The 22,811-nt window shown below is 40.3% G+C and overlaps 1 protein-coding gene and 1 long non-coding RNA gene across 3 annotated transcripts; one reads left to right on the top strand and one right to left on the bottom strand.

Moving 5' to 3' along the window:
- Window positions 1-207: 207 nt before the first annotated feature.
- Window positions 208-13,835, bottom strand: C11H10orf143 (chromosome 11 C10orf143 homolog). Its single transcript, XM_030030315.2, has 4 exons — window positions 13,731-13,835; window positions 9,114-9,254; window positions 8,919-8,984; window positions 208-5,200 (listed from the first exon to the last, which is right to left on the bottom strand). The coding sequence occupies exons 1-4, from the start codon at window positions 13,812-13,814 to the stop codon at window positions 5,171-5,173; spliced, it is 321 nt and encodes a 106-aa protein (XP_029886175.1). The 5' UTR covers window positions 13,815-13,835; the 3' UTR covers window positions 208-5,170.
- Window positions 13,836-13,981: 146 nt separating this feature from the next.
- On the top strand, window positions 13,982-21,484 carry LOC115348156. Of its 2 annotated transcripts, none has more exons than XR_003925757.1 (2): window positions 13,982-14,282; window positions 14,762-21,484. It is a non-coding gene; the product is annotated as an uncharacterized LOC115348156 (long non-coding RNA). The 2 variants fall into 2 exon arrangements; XR_005933545.1 differs by having other exon boundaries at window positions 14,749-21,484.
- The last annotated feature ends 1,327 nt before the right edge of the window (window positions 21,485-22,811 follow it).

Genomic DNA, 22,811 nt, shown 5'->3' with positions numbered 1-22,811 from the left:
CTGTAGAGGAATTACTTTGTTTCAAAATATTGATTCTGCATATCATTCATACATCTGGCCCATGAGGGGGAAACACTGTGTGGGCTATACCGCACAAATGAAACTGTATATAATACAAACTACAAACAGTTTTTATTTACCTTTATACCTTAGTGTCTGCAGAATGCAATTCAATTATTAATGGAATAACAAAACCAGTCGGTTTCATACTGTAGCCACAGTGGTGTTTAATGCTTCTGCTTTTGTAAGTAACAATTTACAAAATACAAAGTTAAAAATATTAGATTATATCATTTTAACCTGAATTAAAAACAGACCATATGCCTATTTTACTATATACATGTAAATACAGTATCACTCACGTGATTTTGTGTACAAACCACAGCATTAGGAAATATAGAGTATATAATTTTTATCAATAAAACAAAATTTCATAGTTATACAAGGTGAAGAAAAGTCTTACAAAAATAATTTTGTGGTTCCACTGCAGATTTGACACAAATCTGCTTTAAAGAAATATTCACCTGTCCCAACCCATACAGCATTCATCTGTACCTATCACAATAGCTTTATGATTCTGACTGACAAATCCTGAAACAAATTACAATCACAGTACATCTATTTAAAATAATACCATTGTTATAAGCCTTCAATATATTAAACTATTAAACTACAATTTGTTTTCATACTGGCTGATTTATAAATGCATTCCTAGCCCCATGAGAAAGCATGGAGTAAGGAATCACATCCTAGCTGAAAGATTCACTTGAAAGTTTATCCAGAAATGTACGCATTCTCACTTGTGAAAAGATCAGGGATAACAATGATGTTCCTAAGCAGCTAAACACGTTTCTAGTCAGCTGGTGAGGTCAGCTACCACTTCAGAACGAGTAAGACCAGCAGCCGTTTTGCAGGGAAGCAGGCACAGCCACCCGCAGCAGGTGCTGCTCTGCCCCGCAAAGCAATGAACCCTTGGACGTAAACCCCGGCTCACAAAGTGAGCAACACCAGTTATTTCACTGTGAGATCCTTCAGACAGAATATAACTGAAATGTACATCTAGCCAGAATACTTTATTTATCAGCAGTAGCATTACCAGAAATGTAAGTAAAAATCTGTTCAAGTTTTTGTTAGGACTTAACAGCCTCCCGCAACACGGAGGAATGTAGAACACTAATAAAAAGGTACAGGGCAGTTACCCTTCTGCCTCCTGCCTTGAACTACAGCTCCCAAAGGTTTCTGTTTTTTTTTTTTTTTATATTGTAAGCCAACTCAAGAAAAACAGAAAGGAGGGAGCTGCTATTTTTGACAAATAGTAGGAAGAGTATCCCTACACTGTGCAAATTAAGTGTGAGTATACACACACACTTGAATTCTAGTCATACAGGAACGACTTCTTAAATATTGAAGATTCCAATGCTTAATAAAAAGAGCAAAGTCAAGTTTAACATTCTCCTGATAGCCAATACATTTTTTATATCAATAAACAATAGCAAAGAAAAAAATACTGTAGGAAACTATTGACTTTTTCATAATTTCTGTGATATTTGATGTTCAAAGCTTAGCTATGAGGCAAGAAAGGACGCCCACAACAAAACCTGATATAAAACACTGGTTCTGTATTTGTAAAAAGTCTTTCCATGCAGCACGTGTCCTGTTTCTTGGACTCTTCCCATGCGTCTGCCTGCTACTAGTCACTAGAGCATATAGGATATCGAACTAGGTGTTCCCATTTGACCCAGTCTGGTGCTTTTGCAGTTAAATAACTAGGGAAGATTATCCTGGACACTGAAATGTTAGGGATGCAAAAATTAAAACACTTATCAACTCTGAAGGAATAGAAAGATACAGACAGGTTTTCATAGAAATCTGCTAAGGAAGAAAGGCATCACATTTCTGTATCAAAACCTTTTTTTTTAATACTCACTCTTCCATTACAAATTGTGTTATGATGCAGCAGAGATGGTAACTACCAAGTGTTTTTCATTCCTCTTCTATTCTAGTGTATTTTATTGACAACAGTATAACTACGTGAAAGTGGTAATTGGGATAGGCTGAAAATGAGGGGAGTTAACCTTCCACTAGCTAATCTGTTTCTACACCCCTTTTTAGAGTTCATTCTCAAAACAGATTAAATTGGTAGGGGAACAGAGGTGGTTCTTTTTTTATTTAAATATTATTATGGAATCGATCTGACATATCCTATATTGTGTTCCTGGAGAATGCAAAAAGCTACAGTTAAACAAAAAGAACCCTACTTGTGACCATTTTACTCAAGTTTAGTTTCTATAGCATAGCATTTAGATGTTCAAAGTGTACATGTAAATAACATAACTACTAATCAGTTAGACTTGATGTAAACTGCAGTATTACATTTTTAACAGTGTAGAGAAAGCACAACAGGCCCATGTTCACACTGCAGGTAACAGAGTGAAAAATAGGATAAACTTCTCCTATTTTCTTCAGCTGTATAGATGCAGTAATCTCCAAGGACAGTCCTGAGACTCAGGGTGGAGAGCGTAATAAAATACCTACACAGTGTACAGTAACAATGGGAAGACTGATATGAAAAAATTACATTAAAATCGAACACTAGTATGAGTTCATCAGCTTCTGTAATGCAGCCACGAACTATGACCAGTCCTGTGACTTATGTACGATAAGATTTTACAAAAACCAAGTAATGTTTATTCTAAAAGGAGAAGAATTAAAAAGAACATGGCACAAAACCTATGAGGACCATAAGGAAAACTAGTTGTTTCTCAGTTTTACCATATTCCATACCACACTAAAATACAGTTAAGTTTAAAGCAAATGGAAGAAATATATGCAGTAGTATCTGTGAATTCTTAACATGATAAAATTTGAATTATTTAAATGAAAAGCACCCTTTTGGTTTGATAATCCATAGACATATCCTCCGTGTTTTAAACATGATGGCATACTACTTTACTCGAATATATTCTAGCAAAAAACTCTTCCGTCACGGAGTCCAAGTCTACTTTTGATAGTGTCCTCTTTGGATACCCTAAATTTTGACCATACACTGTTCTACTAATCATTACTTGTCATACATTTTACTTGATAAAGCATAACAGGTTTTGAGTAATTTTGCAGTAACTAAACTTTCAGATACCTTTTAGCCTTTTACTTTATTTCAACTTTTACAGCACAGGGACTGATGCTTAGCCATCTTTTTTTTGACTGCCATTGTTAGCAGGATTTTTAAAAAACAAGGGTTGGAAAATGTTGTAAAAATGAACTGCCCACAAAATATGATCTAGTTATCTTGGTAACAAATATGTAATTTCAGTCTTTAGAAAACATTTTTGTTTTTTATTTTGCACTAATAGATAAACTCTGATATCAGTATGCAGGAATTTGCTAATCGTACTGTCATTTCAAGTGAGGATGTGTTCCCTTCTAGCTTGGATAGATACTATTGCTTGCATCAACCTGCATTGGGAGTGGGAGGATTCAAGATGAGTTTCAGATCTTCAAGGTGACAGGGACAATACAATTTTTAAAACCGCTGTGTTTCTTGGAGATTTGATCTTTTAAGGGATTGTACTGTTCTTGTGATTGAAGAAAATTTTGAAGTGTCTGAAAAATTTCTCTTTGAAAATACTTATTTTCGATGTAACTAAAATTTATATTGGCTTGGAGGAAACTTATTCTTTCCTAACCAAACAGTCTGTATGCCAATTTAGTGCAGGTCTGCTTTATAGACTTATTTCCTTATCTATTACTTAACTGAATTCAGTATTTATATGATAGTCATATATTTAGGAAGAATCTTCTTAATAGCAGTCAACTCAGTGCCAGCTACAACTCCACACACAATATGGGAAGCATTCTAGGACTCCGAAAAACCTTTGTCTAAGGATTTTGCAGTCTGATAAACCCCACTGGGAAACTAACCTTTAAAAGCCTGTCACTAGATTTTTGCAACTTCGGAGCTACCATTTTAATTTAAACTGGCTACTGGCTGCTCTCAGAACAGGAGAGGCCAAATGCTGTTATGCCTGCCGTATCTGTTTTGGGTTGAACTCTGCCTGAGAGCTGAGTGGCAGCAGGGCACAGTTATAGCTCCGCAGTTCTCCAGACAGTGGAGATTGCTTGCTTTGTGAACTTTGGCAGGTCACAGCAATTTCCCTCCAGTGCAGAGGGTTAACATGCTGCCATTCAGTTCTGAGCTTTCAGGACCCTTCTGCCTAAACCAGAGCAGCCAGTGAAGTGTCACACCCAAATAGCACAACTCAGCTACCTAAGAGTCTAAAAATCTGAATGTGTTTAAAAATTATATAGTCCTACATACTGGCAAAATGTAGATGAAATTATTTGTGACAAACCAATAAAATTATGTTGGATGACAACTTCAAGACTTTTTAAACAGATTTGTTCTAATATCACAATAACTGGAAAGACAGAGTGAGGGAGTGTCAGATGGTATCTTAACAACTTTTTGAGGACTCCACAGAGCTGAATTACTATTCATCTTCGCTTTATAGAGGGTTGTTCAAATAATACTCTTTTTTCTATTAGATACTTACGTGCCACATTCACAACTGCTTGTTATAAACAAACTAGAAGTACAACGTGTAAGATACCTGAATTGGATGCATAGTTTGGATTTAAACGTAAGTTTCAACAGGATTTTTACTGGACTTCACAGCTGCAAAGCTGAATAGCCATCTAAAAATGAAGACACTTCTGTCCTCCCATTTCTGCGTGCATACATAGGGCTGAGCTAAAACTGCAGGCCCTGTACACATGTAAATGCAAGGACCATTTTCCAAGAGTATCAGAGAAAGTGCCCAAGAGAGACAGGAAAATCTCTTGTATCAACATGACCTTTGGCCCAGTCCAAGGTGAAGACTGGGACAAAGGCCAGATCAACTTAACTAGCCTAAAACATTAAATCAAAATTTTTTTTAAACATATATCGAGCTACCTTAAAAGCAGAAGCATTTTTTCAAGTGTAAAAACAATGATATCCATCATTGTGCACTAAAAGAGTAACACATACAGCAAACTGCTATATGCTGAATACCACACACAAATCCACGCCGTGAGTGAATGTACAGATATCCAGCTGTACAGGGTTCACAGGTGCATGTTTAAAATGTAAACAGAAAAGCAGTGCTGCTGACTTGCCGTCTCTCAATTTCTAGAAGCCCAGGATATGACTGAAGTGTCCCTGAAATGACAAAATTTCATGTCACTAAGAATTATCTCATCAAAAACTGAAGTCTTTTCCTCAGTATATGTTTTCAAACTTTATTTTAAAAGAAACTGTCAGCTCCACTAACCGCATCACAAATCTTCCCCTTTTTTTCCCTGAAGGACTAGTGGACAACTAAAAAGTTTGGACAGTAAAGGGACCATTCAGTGTAATCTATATAAGGAGCATGACTGAGTTATGATACTAGTTTTGCACATGAAGTTAAAATATACCCATAGAGAATATAGACAATTTTAGCATCATACTTGTATACCTTATTCTATTCTACCATTAAATGTTTAAAGATTTTGAGGATAGAAGAGAAATTTACTTTCTGGTTGGCAACTTTTATTTTAAACTCAAGTCTGCATTTATTTATATCACATAGTATTTTTTTAAAGAATGTGCTCACAGTAATACTTTAGCACAAAAAAAGCAGTACCTCTAGTTATCATGTAACACAGAAAAATCTCAAGAATGATGGTGGTGTTCTTCCCGCCCTGAAATCCTACCTAATTTCCTTCTAGTTAACACCACTTCTTCCTCTTCTTCTAAGCCCCTACCTAAATAGTCAGTAACATATTAGTCCAAAGAAAGCTTACAAAAAATGCAGCTATAGTAGTACTCTTTTCTCAAATTGTGGTTTAATACACATCTATTATTCCTTCTGAAACATGTGGTAGTCATTAAATGTATCAAAAGAGTTCTAAAGGTTAAGAAAGCAAACCTAATAGTGATACTGCCTTCAAATACAATTTGAAGTTCACAGCACTTACAGTAGTGACACAGAATTAGATGTGTTCAGGAAGGCTGATGTTAGTCAAGTTCCTCACATGACTGATTAGCTAAAGTATTAGGACTTCCTGATGCAAAATACAATCCTGATAAGACTACCCACAACAATGAAAAATTTTCTCAGTCCAATATGCTTTGTGTTTCACTTGTTCCAGTTTGGATGTTTTAATTTATTTGAATTTCCCTACCATCAGTAGAATAAAGCTTCTTATAGGATTTTAACATTATTATTGATTATGAAAAAAATTACAACGTTCTTTATCTTGCTATCTGTAGGCTCCTCCCTTCTGTTCATTTCAGCTGTTCTGAAGGACTTCCATGATACATGTTAATCACTGTGACAGTCTGGTTTTCCTGAAGTGAAATTTTAACTGAAGAAAGTTTTCTGAGTTCTTACTGGCTTACTAGACATTATACTCTTAGTATAAGCTTTTTATTATTTTAAGAATGGAGAAAATTTACTAGTATAATTCCTACCAAATTTATTGAAGTATAACTGTATTATCTGTTATGTCGCTGGGCACAAATAACTGATTATCCAAAGAGGACACAGTTAACAAATCTATACAATCAGTGCATCACTGACAGGTAGAGAGGTTACACATGAATCATGCTGTGAATGCAAGGACACTCACACAAGCCCGTTTACATCATGGTGATTATGCTAGCTTAACACGACATAAATTCAGCTATACCAGAACACAATTCTGGCTGCTCTAGTCCTGTATTTGTGTGGCATTATGTCCAAACTAGCAAACTCTCCTAACAGGAACTGGGAGCAGAAATGTCCCTCCTCTCTGCAAGAGCATGATACCTGTGCAAGAGTAGCCATATTTTTCTTTCATCCAGATTGTTCCAGTCCCATGACTCAAATAATGGAGAACTGAATATATATGCTAACTTCACGATTCCATTACCAAACATCGTATGTTACTCCTTAAACTTTAATTTATATTTGACATTTTGCAACACAGATGAGTAAACTTTTTCCCCCACTACAGGGTACATCATGGAAATCAGAATCACGCTTCAAATCAGTCATATTTAAAATCATCCTGCCTTGAGCAAAGCATTTTCTATTTCAGCTCAACAATATGAGGCTAATTTAGCAAGAAGCCTACTAAGTAGCTCTACAAGGACTCCAGATTTTTATAACACTACCTTGAGTTTCTATATTGAAAGCACAGAGGGACAGTCAAGTAGAAAAATTCTTTAAGTTTTGAGATTCCGGTTCTCACTGAGTAAAGTTAGCAAGTTGTTTTCCTTGTTTCTTACAGCTGTAGCTGAAAAGCATTTAAAAGTGAATAGGTCATCCATTATAACCAAACTTCAATACATAAATGTTTGTGGAAGAGATGAATGTTGACTCCTCAAGTTATCTGGATTTTATCAAGTTCATTACTAGGCCATAGGAAAAAAATGTCAGGCTAATCTGACTTAAAACAGAAATGGTGTTATCTGGAATTACGGTATTTGTACTCAGTCATAATCTTCCAAAATTAAGTGGTCACTGATATAGAAGATTTTTACAAACTCTAATGTTGTCACTGTAATTCTGGAATACAACAAAATTGACTTCCTAATGTGCCAATTTGGGTTTTAATTACAAGATGTTCTTTTCTTTTTTGGTTTTTAATCCCCGAGATGTTCTCCATGCCCCCAAAGACGGTAACATATCTGGAAAGTTCAAACTTGGTAATCCACATATGTGGTCATACTGGTTTCCGTATTCCTAAAGGCAGCCCTGGATCTGGTTTCTATTTTATTTTTAAAGATGAGCAGCAATAAGTTAACACAGTAAATGTCTTTTCAGTCACAGCTCCTGACTTATGACAGCAACCTCAGCCGCACAGCATTCAATGGAAACTTTGCCATTCATTCCATCAAATCAAAGATTTTGCTACAAACACTCAGCCTTTCTGAAGAAATGCGTGGCATTCCCCCACACCTCTCCTCATTTTTGGCTTTGTAAGGAATCCTGTATGATGGTTCAAAAGGATGCAGAGGATGCAAACAGAAGTCAAGAGTAGCTCCCATACATTTAAGAAACTTCCTAAACTTTGGTTAGACAATTTCCGTATAAAACTAAACTGTAGGAATACCATAACCTCTTTCACTATTACTAGCCGTTATCTCTTGAGGGTTTTGGCCTTCTATCCAGGGCTAAAAAGAGAGTGGTTAAGATCACAGTCATCTGTTAGTGGGAGATTCTACTGCTACTGCTGCAATATTATGGCATACTACACGGTGCCAAGTCACAGCTGTGACTACAGCCTACATAAAAAAAAAAATACGGGTTTTAAACAGCTTGCTTTGGACACCAAGAGGAGCCTATCTGAATCAGCTCAGAAGTCAGCATTATTCAGCTGTCCAAATACTTGCACTGTTTTTCAGAAAAGTCAAGTTGTCTATGCCGAGCTCCAATTGCTCCTGGTTCTTTAGCTAACTTGTTTAAAACTAGCTCTTGTATGTCTACAGTGTAATATTTTAGGCTATGTCTACTCGTTGGAAAGGAAGTATCCAATTAGAGGAAAAAATAGGAGATAGAATGGGATTCCTGAATATTTTAGTATGATCCAGTAAATCAAGGACAATATAAAAATGGGGTAGAGGAAGTTGTATGTTAGTGTTTGCTTCAGTTACTTCCTAAACTCTGCTTTTTAGAGTGAATTTGAAAAATGTGTTCACAGTCTCCATATTTTCCAACTGCTGCTGGAAACATATTAGTTTGTGCTCTGCTGCGTACCTCAGAAATGCTAAATCAATCTGCCTTCTTTTATTTACATGCTTTATTCCTGAGAAATGTAATTGCGGTTTTTATTAACTTTATGTTTTATGGATCTAATACTTAAGAACAAGTCTATCTTTTATGTCACAGAAAGAAGGTTAATATACTTACAGATTCTCCAGCAATACATCTTGGGCAAGGCTGGGCAGTACCTCTGCTTCCATGGTTTTCAAAAATCTAATGAACAAAAACATATACAACGCCATCAAAAAAAAGGGGGGGGGGCAATTATTTGCAATTTTATTATAAAATGTATTTTAAATGTGTTCTCCTAAAAGATAGATGTTGTTGACAGCGTAAACATACCATTGAATTTTGCTTTGTCTTTGTAGCCCAGGGATCACAGTCAGCGGAGATTTTCTGTTTAGAATCCAGCTCCATGGCACAGTCAATGAGGCGAGCATCGGCCTCATTTGGAATGGTTTCTAACGGCTTGCATGCTCGCTTCTGAAAGAATCAAAAGCAATATTTACAGGTCTTCACAAGGCATAGGCCATTGAATACCAGTTTTCAGGATTTTATTGTTTATGACTGATAGGGATCTCACATTCATTTGGAAGAACAGTAAGTTAGTAAAATGTGGACTACCAGACATGAGGCCAGAACACCAGAATTTTGTACTTAACACTGCATCTCATGCTGGATGAGCATGGAAATCTGCAGATCTCACTAAATGTCTCTGTGCCTCAGTTGCATGAACTGGGGATAAAATGCCACTGGGAAGAGAGCATACTTCACCCTCCATTAATGTATAATTTAAGATGGCATTTATCAAAGGAGCGGATCATGGGAAGTTGTGTGAAATGACTAATTACATCAAGGAAACGGAAGGAAAACCCTGAAGCCAAGTCAGACAGCTATGAAGACATATTTTGTAATGATTTTTGTATCTCTCTCTGAATAGTGTCATGTTTTTGCAGCTTTCCATTGCTACATAATCAATTAACTTCACGCTTTGAAGCTCTAACCTGAGCTGTTATCTAGTACCGAATGACATTTGGATGTCCTGCGAATCAAAGGCATCCACCTCCGGAGACAGTGCTGGCCTAACCAGGGATGTCTTTCTCACAGTGCCCAGCGACCCAACACAAGATCAGCGGTCCCCAGAAACACTGCTTTACTACTCTGTGGGAACAAGGTTAGGAACTGGTAAGGTTAAGATGCAAGTCTCTGGAAGACACCGATTGAAAACTTTAAGAAGAGTATCCTTGGCCTGTGACTGCTATCCCATGCAACGGGAGGACTACCTAAATCCCAGGGGCTCCTTGAAATTGTAACAGCAAATTAACAGAATAATGGGAAATTTCAAAACTGACACAGATGTTTCAGGGTCTGACTCTCCAAAGAGATACAGATGCTTTTGAAATTTTTTTCTGATGCCTTTCTGAACAAACTTTGTTTAAGGAATAACAATACTCGATCTCTTTCACAAGCATATGATTTCACAGGCAGAAGATGTGTTGCCACAGAACTAACAGGCTATTGAAGCATGGAAACTAAATTTAAAATTTGAATATGTTATGCAAAAATGGATCAATACAACAGGAACCTCAGTGGAAAACAGTTGAAACGAGAACACTATCAAGGAATACAGGATATTTGGATGGGAAGTAAATCAAAAAGTGAAATATGTGTTGTACTAAGAAAGTGAATAATATAATAACAAAAAGTCTGAGAAGGTCCTCTAAAGATAGACCGCCTTCCACTGGGAAAACATTCTCTTCTCTTTGTTGCTGAAGAACTCGTCCTTTATTAAAAGGTACAGCATAGTGATACAGCAGCGTAAGTGGCAAGACGTGTGAGATGAAGGAGAAAAGAGAAAAAAATGACATACTGCCATACATCAGAAGAAATTTGGCTTATTAAAAATAAATTCAAGGTATTGTTTTTGGGGGGGGGGTTAAGATACTTAGCATCAGTGACAGGAATTCAGCATACAGAGTAGGTGGCTGACAAACTTATCATACCAATGCCAAGACAATTTGTCGAAGTTTCTAGCAGAGGCTGGCTTCAGAGAAGACTTCACTCTCTGGAATTCTCTCTCTTAGGAAAGAAACAATCAATACATCAATCCTGTCTGCACACAGAACACAGCACAGGATTCAAAGAGCCTGTGATTAATAAGGACCAACAAGCTAAAAAGGCAAGCAAGGATTTCATCAAAATGACTACTTTTTTTAGGGAATGATCATGCTACATCCAGCTTGGAAACGTAGTTTAAGACAAGCAACAGCAAATCAGGTACTGTCCTACAATGGGTAGAAAACAGGTCTCTGCAGAGAAGATACTCTGTAACGTTCTTTTCCAGCTGCAAAGTCCTGGAAAAAAACATGCATTTTCACTGGTGCTGAAAGGATAAAGGCCTCACAGATGCTGCTTTTCATGAACAGTGAAATTAAACTGGTGCAAAAACTAGCTATATTGAAATAACTAACTTAAATGCAATGGAATACCACTTGCTTTTTTTTAATTTTTTTTTTTTAATTTAGCTGTCAGATTTGAAAGATCTCCTATAAATTTGTTAATTACAAGCAGTTTCCATTTTGTTTACCACATTTTTAAAAGCCAGGCTAGCTTCTGTTTTGTGTTTCACAAACAACTGTTGTATAGGTATAAAACAGGTCTCCAGCCAGCCCAGCTTTACTAAGTTTAGCTCCACTGCATACCTTTATGGAAAGGACAATGATGGCCTTGTGTAGATGCTCCCTGTTATTAGGATCCAGCTCCCTACTGAAAGAGGTGCAGACGGCTCAGTTTGGGAAAGCAGGAATGTGAAGTCCATGCAGGTCCTTGTTCTGGGAAACGTTGCTTGCAGTCCAGTTCAAACCAGAACATGCCATGTGAATAGCTCTAGCCTTGAAAACCTGTTATTCTTTACTAGCCTTTAAATCCAAATGCCTTAAAACCAGTATGACAGTAATGAGCTCCATCCTAAAGCAAGTTTCTGAAATACACGCAAACAACTATGTCAAGGTACAAAAGGCAAAAGGAAATCATATGTACATACATATAATGTAGAGTAGGAGCTGAGGGAGAGCAGAAAATAACGTAGGGAATCTTCCCTGGTTACAACAGCCACTAGCACAGGACACTGCATGATAGCAGCATCAAATAAGGGGATGATTAAGACTCCAAAATAGTTGTTTCCCCAAACCCAGGGATCAGTCTGGCCCTGCTTGCTTCAGTTAGTAGAGCCGAGTTCTGAGCTCCCTTCCTGAGCAGCTGATTCAGTGACAACAGCTCTGCAAAGGCTGGCTACAGTGTTCGTAATGACTTCAAGCCCCAGTACTGGCAATGGCTTAAAACCCAAAAGGACAGAAACACAAGAAGAGTGACAAATGTTCTGATATTAGACCTTAAATGCACAAAACTCTGTACAGCATGACAACTGTATGAGTTACGAAGGAAAGCACCCTGTATGCATTACCACTCGGGCTCATGCTGTTAAGCCAAAGTTGAAAATAGAAAATAGTTGTCAGTTATTAGCGAAGAAACCCCTGCACCACAGTGAGCAGGTACTAGAAGATGGAAAGCACAATTTGATCAGTATGCATCGCCTCAACAGTCAGAAAGGTTAAGCGTAGGTGTTTCACCTTGTATCTGTGATAAAGCACGTGACTGCAGCAGCTCAACTGTTCACTTAAACGCATTAAGCCATGGTGACTCAGTTGTAATCTGGACCATAACAACTGCTGTTATAGAAAAAACCCCACCCTCTAATGTCTTGCCTAGGCTATTCCACGTAGAAAACGTTCTGAACTCTGATAAGGAAAGTTCTCTTTTAAAACTACCTTGCAGAGCTTGACTCATGTATTCTGCTATCTACAGAGGCGGCGACAGCAATTCTGAGTTGCTCTCCGTCATAGGAGTTTCAGAAGAATTTTATCTGGCCTCCAGACCACTGGCTTATTAATGCCTGCCTTAGTGGACAAACTGCAATTCATGAACCAGAAGCAATCTATCGTTTGCCTCTCTACCCTCAAAAAGAGGAGGAAGAGAAATTCCTTCTTTCCCATGCAACCTTGTCAGTCACGGTCAGAAAGTTCACTGAACAGACATTCCTCTTCTTCTCTGCAAACGGTCTTTCTCTGATAAACGCGGTTAGCCCCTAACTACACAAGTTTTCGCTCGTGTCCCACGTGAACAGGGATGGTCAAGTAACGGTGGGGAGAGCGTGAACACCAGGATAAGTTTTTCTTGGAACTCCTGTTAACTTTTGCAGCTTGGCACTTACTAGGATGAAATACACGCGTGTGAGCTTAGCTGAAATGGAAAACTATTCCAGAAGCCCAACGCACGAGTGCTCAGCACGCCGTTCTTGTGAGGCACGTCCTGGAGCCAGGGCGGCAGAAAACAGATAGCGTCAATAACGGCACCCGGCAAAGAGGGCATCAGCCAGAAAGAAATAATTAAAAAAATAAAAGCTCATCCAGTGAAATTCCACTTAAAGTGACGAGAGCGCGCCTTGCAGAGCCGCTGCCTCCAGGCGGACCCACAGCTCGATGGCGCTCACCCACCGCCCGCACCCGGACCCGTGAACGACGGGCCGGGCCGGGCCGGGGGAGGCCAAGGGGCTCCGCCGCCTCCCTCCGCTCCCGCCGGGCCCCGCTCTCCCGCTTCTCCTCCCGCTCCCGGCACCGCCGCCGCGCTGCCGCCAGAGGGCACCGGCCGCCTCACGGCCCCGGGCCCGACGGCCGCCTCGCAGGCCCGGCACCGCCGCGCCGCCTCAGCGCCGCCGCCCCGCTCTCCCTCCTCGCGGCCTCCCCCGCCGAGGCGGGCGGCTGGCGGCGGGGCCTAGCCGAACCCGCTAAGCCCGCGCAAAGCCGCTCCCCGCGGCCGGCGCTGCCCGGCGCTGCCCTGCCCGCCGCTCCCCCTTCCCCGCCGTGAGGAGGGCCGACCCGACCCGCCCGTTCCCGAACTCACGGGCTCCGGCTCCCCCGGCTCCGGGTCGTGTGGCGCCCGCAACGCTCCTCGCCGACCCCGGGCGGGCAACGGCAGCGCCGTCATGGCGCCCGGCTCGACCTCCCGTCCCCGGGCGAGCCCCGCGGCCGCTCCGGGCGCTGCTGCCCGCCCGTGCGGGGCGGGCCCGGGGCGGGAGGCCGTCCCTCAGCCGCGCGTTTGCCATCTTGGGGGCCCTGCGGCGGGCGAGGGAACAAGTTTTTAATTAAGCAGCTGCTCCGCGTTTACGGCGCCGGACGTTTAGCGGGGTCCCGGGCAGCGGCGGCGGTTTGCTCCGTCAGCCTCCCCGCCTCTTGAGGTGACCTGAGCTCGCGGGGAGGGCCGGCACCGCCGGACATCGCCTGCAGCGGTCCTGGTGGTGGTGGGTCATCCCGATCGGCTGTAGGAGTTCGAGGTTTCCTAACCGAGCGCTCCCGAAATTGGCGAGGAAAGCGTGAAAAGCGAGGCGACGGCTGCGAGCGGTCTTCAAACAGCCGGTAACCTTACCCGCTCCCTGCTCTCCACAGCCCGCACCAGGTAGGAAGCGTGTTGGATGCGCGACAGGCTTTATTCCTCACTTCGAATTTCTCCGGGGTTTGGTGGCATTAAAGCCGAAAAGAAAATATGCGTTTGTGACTTCGTGCAATTTACAGTCTAATTTCCGTGCCTGCTGGCTGTAGGAATGCCAAAACGTCAAAGAACAAAAGCCACGTGAAAGTGCGACTGAGGCTGCACTAGGGTGTGGGCTGGAAATAGAGAGCTTTAAAGTTGACACCGTAGATGGGGTGGAAAAAAAAAAAGGTACTTCCTAGGGAAGAGTAAAAAGGCTTGCTCTCTCTGTGTGCTGCCTAAAGCAAGTGTCGGAAAAACCACCGCCTGACCTGGTTTTGTCTGTGAAGTGTGTCCGTAACCTTTTTGTGAACAGCAGGAGCAGTTCATCCATTTAGGTAACAACGTGACCAGGGCTGCTGCCATCAGTGATTTCAGCTTATTTTGTAATTAGATCTTTCCCACAGAACTAAACCTCCTCCAGAGTCCCAGGAAAGATATGAAGCCACGTGGAAATTACAACCTGAAAATGACTTGTGCCAGCATCGTGTGCATTACAAAAGCCAGGGTTCACTCCTCAAATACGACCCGCTGCGCTGAGGAGTAAGGACTGAACACAGAATTGACAAGAACACCTTGGTGTGGCTCCTACCTTTTTTGCAGAAGTTGTCCTTCTCTAAAAGAAACATTTAAATGCCATGTGACAGTGCACCAGAGAACTCTGTATTAGGGAGCAGTTGCAAATTTGAGCAGCACTGAGAATAATGATTATGACTTTTAGATTCGGGGTACCTAAGTCTACCTACAGACGTTCAGGCGAGCGATTGACCATTACAGGGACTTGCACTGACCTGGTGTCCTCCTGCCCTGGCTGCTGCGTGTTGTTCTATTACTGCCTACTACAAGTCACCCTTCCTGTTGGGATGACAGGCAGTGAGCTGCTCGTCATTATTTCAGATTCAGTCACAGGAACGTACCTGAGTTTCAGTACAGAAATATCCAATTGCCAAACAGAATCATTCAGAAGCTTCCAAGGATCATCTGCAAATTCCCACCCGTGGCAGCAGAAGACCAAAATCATTAGCGCCAGCTTGGACCTGAGAGCTGGCTGTGCAAACTGCATGGCAATCCAGAATGGGCAGATACTCATTTCAGATTCATTCTGAAAATGATCAACGGAGGATTCTCTTCTAGAGGATGACTCCCTTCTTTAATGAAGCAAAGGTGTCTTCTGCACCCCCTATCTCCTACCAAAAGGGAGAAAACAAAATGCAAGGGAGGAGGTGTGACTGAGCAGAATTCAACAGTGCTCGTCACTCATTGGCGCTGTATGTCACAGAATAAATCAGAGTCCTCCATTTTACTTTTGCTGGGTCTTGAGGCCAGCATGGGACGATATCCTCAGTCAGGAGGGTGTAATATACTGCTTGTCTTTTCTGCTCTGCTAAATCAAGCTATTTTGCAGGAGAGAACACAAATTGTCAAGCTATCCCTGGCATTCATTCTTTCTAGAGCTTATTCTTCACCAGGGATCCAGTTGTACTTACTCTGGAATATGCTCTGTCATATTCTTTGAGCCTGAGGGCGTATCACAAAAAAATAATCCACAGATTCTTCTTTTTTTTTTTTAATTTAGCTTTTGACATGCCTGATAGAAAAATAACCCTAAATCTGGGTAATCCAGTTTGCAGAACATCTGAAGCATAAGTCATTTCAGAGTTTGAACCAAACCCAAATCCATTCACATCAAATCAATTTATTTAATTATTTCAAAACCACCTTCCAATTCCACCCCCAGAGCCTATTTATGTGCCTTGCCAGTATAGCTAGCATTGTGGACTGGCTTCCGTTTATATTCACATGTAGAACAATAGGATGCACTATAAAAAACATGCATTTTGTGACATATCCATCTAAATGTGTCAGCGTATGGCAGGGGATCCTTTTCTGCAGGTGCAAGCTTTGCAAATGGCAGTTGTATTAGAAAAGTCTCATCTGACATACAAACTGTGGAGTTAAGTGGTACCTGTGTGAACACAATGAGTATCGGTTCTCTCCATCCATGGATATTTTTCTGAGTAAGAAAAAGCTTAGCTTTGTAAAGAGTACGATAAAGAGTAGGAAAGATCACTTCAGTAAGTTGCAAAGAATAGTCGTGCAAATCCAAAAGGGTAATTTTGTGAAGTGATTAATTGCTTATGCTGTGAAGGCTGCATGGCCTGAAGTAAAAATGCACATGCTATCATCACCAGATTTTTTAAGAGTTCAGTAACAAAGGTAGAGGATATATAATTTACAAACCTTTTCAAGACATCTTGGGAACTAAGAGGCTAGAAATAAAAGACATGCTGATGTTTACATGAATACACTGCCAAATGTAACGTCTTATGTTTTCAATTAGGGATGCACCTTGTCTTCTGCAGGTGAGACCCAACAAAAAAGAAAAACCCTCCAGCAAAAGAATGGAGATTTATTTTGGTTGTCAGAGGTAGCTTGTTGCCATCCACAGACTATCAACTCTACTTGCACTTGCTAAATTCACAGACCTTCGCATTTTGGGACTTTTCTGACTTTTATCTGAAGTAGTTTGCCCTTTTTTTGCAGAGAAATTACTTTGTACTGCCCCAAAATCCCACTCTTAGATTTGGTGGTCTTGTACCCTGAGAAACCGAGGACTCACAAGTCTCCTCATTCTTCTCTCTGTTTGCTCAATTTTTTCCCTTTCCTCCATTAAGCTCATTTGCTAAATGTTTCTCCATGCTTTCTCTGCTGTTAACTCCATCATTTCATGGAGTACCAGGTAATTTAAAAGGAGGACAATTTCACAGAATCATTTGGGTTGGAAGGGACCTCTTGAGATGATGTAGTCCAAGCCCCTGCTCAAGCAGGGTCCCTAGAGGCAGTTACCCAGGACTGTGTCCTGGGGGGTTTTGAGCATCTCCCAGGATGGAGACTCCACAGCCTCTCTGGGCAGCCTGCTCCAGAGTTTGGCCACCCTCACAGTAAAAAACCTGTTTTTTGCTGTGTTCGTGTTTACCCTTAGTAAAGAGATTTAGCAGTCACAAACCTGTCACACCTTCCAACCTGTTTCTTCGCACACCTTGTTGACTGCTGTTAGGGAAAGACTCGTGACTGTGGGAACTCTGCAATTACAGACATGTTCGTTCTTTTTTACATCCTTGGTCCAAAGCTAACTGATATCTTTATCTTCAACTGGGACCTTAATTTTACCATTTTCCTAGACGAAAATGTCAGTATTTCCATGTTTGCTGTATTTGATTCCCTGTTAAATTCCCTCTCATTTTGTTTTATTCTGTGTATACAACTCTTACTGACATTTAATCAAGAAAACTAGTGACCTGTCATAGCCTTTTCCCACTGCTATTATACTAAGACCTGACATGTCTTAAAGTGAATTCCTGTCTTGTTTCAGAATATTTGCTCTTTGTTTTGCAGTGTTAATACTACACAATCTCTTCACCTCCCAAACCTATACATTCTTCCAGACCAAAGTGTTTTTCGTTTTACCTTGTGTCTTGCATCCAAAAGTCATAATATAATGCTGGACCACGTTTTTGCTTACCACGAAAGGTTTTTTTCAGAACTCTATTATGCATTCTTACCATTGTCAGTGCCCTCTTCCTGGCTCCTACCCTCTAATTGTTATGAGTTTTCTATGCTCATCTTCTGAATCTGTCATTTTCACCCTTTATAATCATATCACACATTCTTATCACACCCAAGCTTTTTTTTTCTCTTCATGTTCAAGGCTCCCCAAGCCCCCTACAATAAAAGGGGACAATAAAGACTCCTTCTGCGAACCAACAAAAATGGTGTGAACATGTGGTTGCACACATGTGCTGAATCTCATCTTTGCTTCAGTGAAAGCAGGTTGTTACCCCTGGATATCTCTGGCTACACAGCAAACAATTCTGCTTTGCTTTACAACGGGTTTTTAAGGAGGGAGAGAACCTTATGTGTTAATCATATCATCAGTACTCACAGTCAAGGCCCCTAGGGAAAAAAACAATACTAAAAATTACAAGAATTTTATCAGTAAAAGTAATCTGGTTTAATACAAATTTTAATTTGACTTTGAATGCAGCCATTTCTTTAACCAGAGGTTTTTTCTAGGATCACTCTTAATTTGTACAGTTGAGTAAATTTCACCAGTTCAGACACCCAAGAAGCTGTTTTTGCAAGAATCAATAAAACCATCTTATTCTTAATCACTTTGTATAAATAAGACAACAAATTAGTGCATAATAAGAAGTCTTTTGTAGCAAAGGACAGACTAAAGTCCCAAAAGTATAGCCTATGATATATTAGAATAAATAAAGGATGTAACCAGATAAAACAGGAAGAGGTGCTGCCCAGGCATAGTCTAAACGTGTTAGTTTTTATTTTACACTGTAATAAATACTGTTTCTGTATCAAAACATAGCTTATATATATCCTGAATGCTTAGCAACTTCCAGCTACTTTAATTTCTTCAAATTGGAATTACATAGTCTCTCTACTGTTACGTCTTTCCCTAAGCACATCTCAGGAAAATAGTATTAAGCACCAGTAACTTTTCTGCCACATATAAAGTCATGGGTTCAGGGACTGGCTAGAAAGAGAATTACATTAAAACACATCAATATTTTATGGGGATTTCCCAGCTTGAATATAGCAGAATAAAACCTGTATCTGTAAGGAATATGCATTTCAGTACTTCAGCAGGGCAGTACAATAAGGTAATTAGCAAATGTAAAACCAAGACACAATTCTTTCGTAAACTGACTTATTCAGGCAGGGCTGGAAAACCGGAGTGGCACTCGGGAGTGACCGCCCATGCCACTGCGGTGTGCTGTGTCTTCAGGTTTTCTTTCATCCCGATGTGGGTATCGCCTCTGCAATCAAGTTCTTTGCAACTTGAGGTGAGCAGTAGATCAACTGGGCACTATGGGAGGCTTGCCAGATTAATTTGGCCTGCTGCCTGTTGTTCAATCTGGAGTCATTGAAGCCCCGGGTTTCCCTGGGACCGTGCTGCCAAATACTCCATATGGGATGCCCAGAAATATTGCCTAATGTTAGGGAGATTTAGTTCTCCTGTGTCTCAATGGGCCTATACATTTTTAACAGCAATCCTTGTTTTTACCTTCCAAATGAACCTTGAAAAGGTCTTGTGAACCTTATTAAAGAATGAGGTTTTAAATTATGTGACATAGCTGTAGTTGACATAGGCTACAGAGGAAGACATTTATTTCCAGAAGTTACATCTGTCCTACAGCTGAAGCAGGATGAGTCATTCCTAAAGTGTAATCGTGTCATTGAGCTTTGGCCCACAGACTAGAGAGTACTCACAACCTCTGTCCCGTATTGTGTTGACCCGAACAGCGTATAGGCCATGATATCTTCCGGTGAATTCCTTCGCAGCGGCAAAGTAGCTTCATTTGCAGAAAATGGGTCAGGCAATGGGACCAACAATAGGGACAATAAATAATAAAACAAGAGTTAATCAGACTGTAACAGCGTGTTTTCTTATTGCAAAAATTACAGTCTTTTCCACAAATGTAAGCCTGTCTTTAATACAGCAGAAATGCTTAGATCAATCAGAATGCACATTTTGTATGGTACTAGGGAATTTAAAAGGCAAAAGAATTTACCATTAGAAAATAGATTTGTTTGTGGAATTACATATTTTAGTCTTATTAATGGCACAGCGCTCTGTCCTATGGCACTCTACACAGTCTAATGCTTTTCATTACTCATGAAAGAGCTGCACGAGCAGGTTATATGCTATTTGCTCAATGTTCTAGGTTATTTAATATGGGATTTTTTTTTAATGATCTGAAATACTTGGCAGAGTTGGTGGAAATCCAGTGCTGTTCAGGGCTTTACTTCAGTGTTAGTCTGCAAGAGCATCCTGCAGGGTGCATGTTTTGGGAAGGAACCGCGATATGGACTTGGCAGTGTTAGGTTTATGGTTGGACTCAATCATCTTAAAGGTCTTTTCCAACCTAAATCATTCTGTGATTCTATCTAAAATAAAATTGGGCCATCTGTGGGACTTATTGATCTAGCACAAGAATTTGGAATTTAAGCAAAATTATTTTCTTTGAAACAAGTATTTAATGGGAAAAAAAAAATCACTGTTTTTTCCTTGTTTTGTGACTGAAAGGAACAGTAATTTTTAAAAGCACTGAAACTCAGCAAAACATGGTATAGAATGCCAAATATGCTTTCCCTAAAGATTTTCTATTCTTACAAATTTCTGATTACGCCACTGGTTTTCTGTCAGGCTAAAATGTCAGTGAAAATATATAGAATTAGACTTTCTTCCCTCATCCTAAATCATCTGGGAGATGCAGCAATCAGTAAACAGAGCTGAGGTTCTCATACTTCTTACGGTGCCTGTGAAATCTTTTTGAATTGCTCTTAAGATGAACCTATAACTGTTAAGATGAATAAAAAGGTGTGATCTTGCTTCACGATCATACACTTTGTTTAGAATTTTGTTAAAATACCTCTAATTTATTCCAAAAGTTTGTTTCTGAACTATTTTTGCCCTCTGATAATGTAGTCAATTAATAAGCATTGAACAGATAAAGAGTGAAGACTTTATCAAAACTTTCAAATACATCCTCCACTTGCTGCTTTTCAAAAGTAATCGAAAAACAACCATATTGTTGAACAATGAAGATTTAGGGTGGTCTGAGAACAACCTTAAAGTTGAATCTCTTTTTAGTTGGCCTGTGACTCTATTATGGTGTCACACACTGCCTTCAGGTCTTTCCCTTGGGTGGCTATTTGTGCAACGTGGTAGCAATTTACTTTACGTCAACTGGAACTTGTTTATAGAAAGCATGTAGTTTTACATCATACTTTTCCTTTGTTTTCTTCAAAAGTACTTACATGCTTTTGTTTTCTTAGAAATATTCTTTGAGAAAAGACAGTAACTCAATAGAGGTATTAATATTTTATTTTGGATTAATTTCTGTTTTGCTTTTTGCGATTTCAGATAAAATGTTTTTGATGATTAATGTGTCAATAAGAACAGTAAACATTCTTCAGGATGCTTTATGACCATCTTTTTAACAGCACAGAGATAAGACAGTATTTTGGATTAATTTTTTTTTCTCTTTCCGCATCAAAAGGATGTAAGTATTACCAGACAAAACAAAATAAAATATTCACTCTTCTTATCCTGTTCCATTTCTTCACAATGTGATTCCCTGTCACCAGTGGTAATCCTGGTTCCAGTGGCATGAGTTGTAACAGCTGCATATTTATGGGCAGTGAGCTTGAGAAGTGAAAATCTAATTTCAGGTTGACATTATACCTGACTCTTTTCAATAGACTTTCTTGGCAAATGTGAAGGAAAATGGTAATATGTCGGTCCTGAACAGCAATTTGATACGAATGGTAGAGAACTACATAAAACCTGCCCTATCGTACCTTTTTTTTCTTTTTTAAAAGTTTAAGTGACCTGCTGTTACTTTATGGTGTGACCATTCCTATGTCAGGCTCCTTGGAAAAACTACTGCCTTGATGCTGCTTTCGAAGCAAAAGATTACGTTGCAAGGAGAGGGCACACTGCCTGCCTTCCCATTCCATACACCAAATCCATTCTAGCGCTGAGTGTGGGTGCAAGCCTTTGAGTCCTCTTACATCCAGATTAGCCTTTTTTCCAGCTTTATGTGCTAATACATAAACTCTTATAAACTTCTGGGTTTCTTTCTTTATTGTGTGAATTACATTGGACTGTAATCTTTAAGCCTTTTCTTCCCTAGAAACAGAAGCTGCATTATTTTGGTAATGCAAATGTTAATAATGGTGAAGATAAACCTGAGGCCTTGTTTGAACTGGCAGATTCTAGAAAACTAACAAAATTATTCAAGATACAGATTTTCTGTCTGACACTAAAACCTTTTATGGATATCTTCTTGCAGAATTCAAGTGGGTCTTTGGTAACTGCATCATGAACCGTGGCCTTTTCTGAGTATTGGAGTTACCTCCGTATTGAGGTAGAGCCCTGGCTAGCCTTTTTGATTTTACTTAAAAATATACCTGAGACATGCAAATTTCAGGGCTATTCTCCTTGTTCACAGACGACAAAGCAGTCGGAGGTTTTGCTTTCTGCTGATGCCACCAGCAACAGGTCACGGCCGCGTAAAGCCATTACCGAGTGCAGCAGGTGTGGATAATGGAACCACCGGCCTCATTAACAAAACGCCTTCATTACTGCATACGAGCCTATTAACTTCAGATTTACGTTCATGAACCCGCACCGTTATTTCTCAGTGGGACCGAAGGCTGCGACGGGGCGGGGGAAGCGGCCTCCACAGCCTACAAAACACGCTCCCCTCAGAGGGCCGAATATCAACCAGATGGAGTAAAACCGAACAGCGATTCCCTTCTTGCCGCCTCCTGCGCTGACCGGGGATTGCCCGGCCCGGCCCGGCCCGGCCCAGCATGGCCGCCGCTTCCCGCCCGCCGCTCCCGGACCGCCGTTGCGCCTGCGCGGGCGGG

Source organism: Aquila chrysaetos, chromosome 11, assembly GCF_900496995.4.
Source record: "Aquila chrysaetos chrysaetos chromosome 11, bAquChr1.4, whole genome shotgun sequence".
NCBI lineage: Eukaryota > Metazoa > Chordata > Aves > Accipitriformes > Accipitridae > Aquila > Aquila chrysaetos.
The sequence above is the reverse complement of the archived record's forward strand: the minus strand, read 5'-3'. Positions and strand labels throughout refer to the sequence as shown.

Coding starts and splice junctions, on each gene's coding strand:
- C11H10orf143 (XM_030030315.2), bottom strand. CDS start 13,814: ATGACGGCGCTGCCGTTGCCCGCCCGGGGTCGGCGAGGAGCGTTGCGG. Junction 9,255..13,730: donor AGCCGGGGGAGCCGGAGCCC/GTGAGTTCGGGA, acceptor TGATTCTTTCAG/AAGCGAGCATGCAAGCCGTT. Junction 8,985..9,113: donor AGACAAAGCAAAATTCAATG/GTATGTTTACGC, acceptor TTTGTTCATTAG/ATTTTTGAAAACCATGGAAG.